Source organism: Nematolebias whitei, chromosome 1, assembly GCF_014905685.2.
Source record: "Nematolebias whitei isolate Nwh7 chromosome 1, NemWhi1, whole genome shotgun sequence".
Taxonomy (NCBI): Eukaryota; Metazoa; Chordata; class Actinopteri; order Cyprinodontiformes; family Rivulidae; genus Nematolebias; species Nematolebias whitei.
The window spans coordinates 41552968-41555766 of NC_056498.1; the positions used below are offsets into that span (position 1 = coordinate 41552968).

The 2799-nt window shown below is 44.1% G+C and overlaps 1 protein-coding gene across 1 annotated transcript in view; it reads right to left on the reverse strand.

The window, feature by feature from the left end:
• Positions 1–673: 673 nt before the first annotated feature.
• Positions 674–2799, reverse strand: part of inpp4b (inositol polyphosphate-4-phosphatase type II B) — a 24057-nt gene continuing 21931 nt past the window's right edge. Inside the window, exons 17-19 of the mRNA XM_037682368.1 lie at positions 1835–1932; positions 1591–1745; positions 674–794 (exon numbers count right to left, since the gene is read on the reverse strand). Of these exons, the coding sequence (XP_037538296.1) occupies positions 674–794; positions 1591–1745; positions 1835–1932 (374 nt within the window). The remainder of the gene's footprint in view (positions 795–1590; positions 1746–1834; positions 1933–2799) is intronic.

Sequence of the window (2799 nt, forward strand, 5' to 3'; positions counted from 1 at the left end):
GTCTCCAGGAATCCATCGTGTCCAGCTGCGAGTGTCCCGTCAGGGCGTGAGGGCTCTCCTTCGTCCCGTCTTCTCGTCGAGAAATTTGGAGAGACCAGCTGAGCAGATCCATAATTTACAATTCAGAAGATGCGTAGAGAGGTTCTGCACAAGATTCACAGACAAGAGAAGCAGGAAGGAGGCAGGAGCGGGAGGAAACGTGTCCGTCTTCGTCAAGAGCAAGCAGGAAGTGTTTCATAAATGTGTTCTTTCTGCTAACTTCGGCTTGTTCTTTCATTTCAGCTGTTTTTCAGCAAGTTATTCTGCAAAAAGCATTCCCTCAGGAATCTAATGTAATAAAATTAAGAAAAATAAACTTTTAATAACATTTGTGAACATTCTGATTTAATTCAGGTTTCATATGGCTGAGCGTCACCTTGTTTATATTTGAACTTGTTGTATAAATTAATTTAATTTGTAAAGTTTGATTTGATTTCTGTCTCTGTGTTTTATTTAAGAACATTTTGACGTCTGAGGAGAAACAGTTGGACAAATTAAATGAAGATGTTCTGCAGAAACACGTTTAAAATTCAAACATCTGCAAACTAAAATGAAAACAAAGCAGACGGTGCTCGTTATGATAAAATAATTTAATTTACACACATTTATAAAACAAGGATCAGCTTAAAGCAGTTCATCCGTAGCTGCCGTCTGGAGGTCTGTAGAGTTTGGGGAAGGTGAGGAGCTGAACGCCGCTGAAGGCGAACTTCCTGCTGCCGACGTTCTTCTGGACGTTCTCCATCCTGCAGCCGTCTCTGCGCACAGCATCAGAATCATAAAATAAAATAATAATAAAAACACGCAGGTCGACACGAAGACATCGACTTCCTTTAAACACATCCTGCGAGATCCGACTCGGCTTCATTAAAGACGTATCGTCCCAAAAAACAGGAAATAAAGTATTAATAATATTTATTATTATTTATATTATTTTTACTACAGAAGGAACAAAAATACAAAAATGAGGAAGATGAAGAACATGAAGATAAAAAGTTGAAGATGAAGAAGTGTTCTTGTGACGGTCTTGGCCTTCATGATGAAGCCACAAACATCAGACCTTAAGATCCAGTCTGGAGTTTGATGGAACGGAACAAACCTGGCAGAAACCTTCGTCCGTGCGCTCCCAGTCCAGACTCCTTCACTGGTATTTGTCCAGCAGGACCACCAGGCTGAGGATCAGCCAAAGGACCAGGAGGTGAGAGGTCACGAGCAGAAAGGCCACCGGGTAAAAGTGTCGTCTGGAAGCCAAACACCGACGGAGCCCGAAGCTCCGGAGACCCGAGGGACGCTGGTCTGGATCTAACCCAGAGACCGAGGAGCCCGAGTGGGCGTAACACCCCAGCATCTGCCCCCAGGACAGACGAGATCTGCAGGAGTGTGGGTGTGCACGTGTGAGAAGACAAAAGGGTGGAAGAGAAACAGATCAGATAAAAAAGTGAAAGACAGAATAAAGAAAGGAAGGAAATGGACGACAACAGGAAGTGATGACGGGACGAGGAGCGTGAGACGCAGAGGCTGGAGCTGCTGGAGCAACTCCTGGGATGAGCTCACCTCCTCATGGAGCTCAGCGCCGAGCTGAAGTGCTGCTGGCTGAGGGTGTGGCGCTCTCGCAGGATGGCGCACTGCTCCAGGGTCACCGACATCGCCGTGCGGTCCTTCGCGCTCTTACAGCTCGTGAGGCGGACGCCGTTTACGCTCCGACACACCTCCACGCAAAAAACACACAACGAAGAATTATTTACAGTCAACTTTGATCGGTTTCTATAAAAATAAAGATGTTTTCAGGAGGACTTACAGCAGCCGCGGTCCACAGAACCTCCACGTTCTTTCTCTTCTTGGCCTCCAAACTGCGATCCAGAGACGACAAGACGTCCGGCAGCGACTGGACTCCGCCTGAGGACAAAAACTGCTTCACTTCCTGTCTCTCATTCCGTTGGTCTCGTACAAACAGAATTATTTATTTAAAAACCTCAGAAACAACAAACCAGGACAGATTCAGATGAAAAACCTTTATAGCTCAACAGACGACTGGGAGTCGTTAACCCTCGGAAGCCCTCGTAGAGGAAAATCACAAATTTGTTCCAGTTGATTGATTTATTTATTTGTTGTCAATAAAAACATCCGTTATGAACAAAGTCTAAAAAGTCCTTTTTCTTTGTCCGAATTGTTTCAAACGCTGCTGTAACTTCTCAGAAACTTTACTGCCCTCTAGAGTTCCTTTGGGGAACAATCGACCTCATTCAAATCTGTTATAAATGCTTTTTGATCTTTTATTAATCATAAAATAAAAAAAACTTACATTTAGCAACAATATATAAATGGTTTACCTTTATCTCTATCTGATTTTTGATTCTTACATGAGCCCACCAGGTGATGCTCCGTATAAAAATCACAACCAAAGGGTTGCTATGGAAACTTGGATGAGGGGGTCCGATGCTGAGGAGTCCTGTCTCTCATCCAGTTTGAAAAAACTGTTTTAGTTCGGATGTAAACAACAACAACACAACTGTCTTGTGCACGAGTAAACATTTAACAGTCGAGCAACGTGCACGCAGACTAAAGAACTGATCAAGGCCGACCACGACTAACTCCGGTTGGCTGAAAACACGGCACTGCTGGTGGATGGACCGGACTCCAGCAGCTCAGTGGTACACCAGTTCAGTCAAATGAAAATATGAAACGCACACTGGAAATATGAAACACACACTGGAAATATGAAAGGCACACTGGAAATATGAAACGCACACTGGAAATATGAAA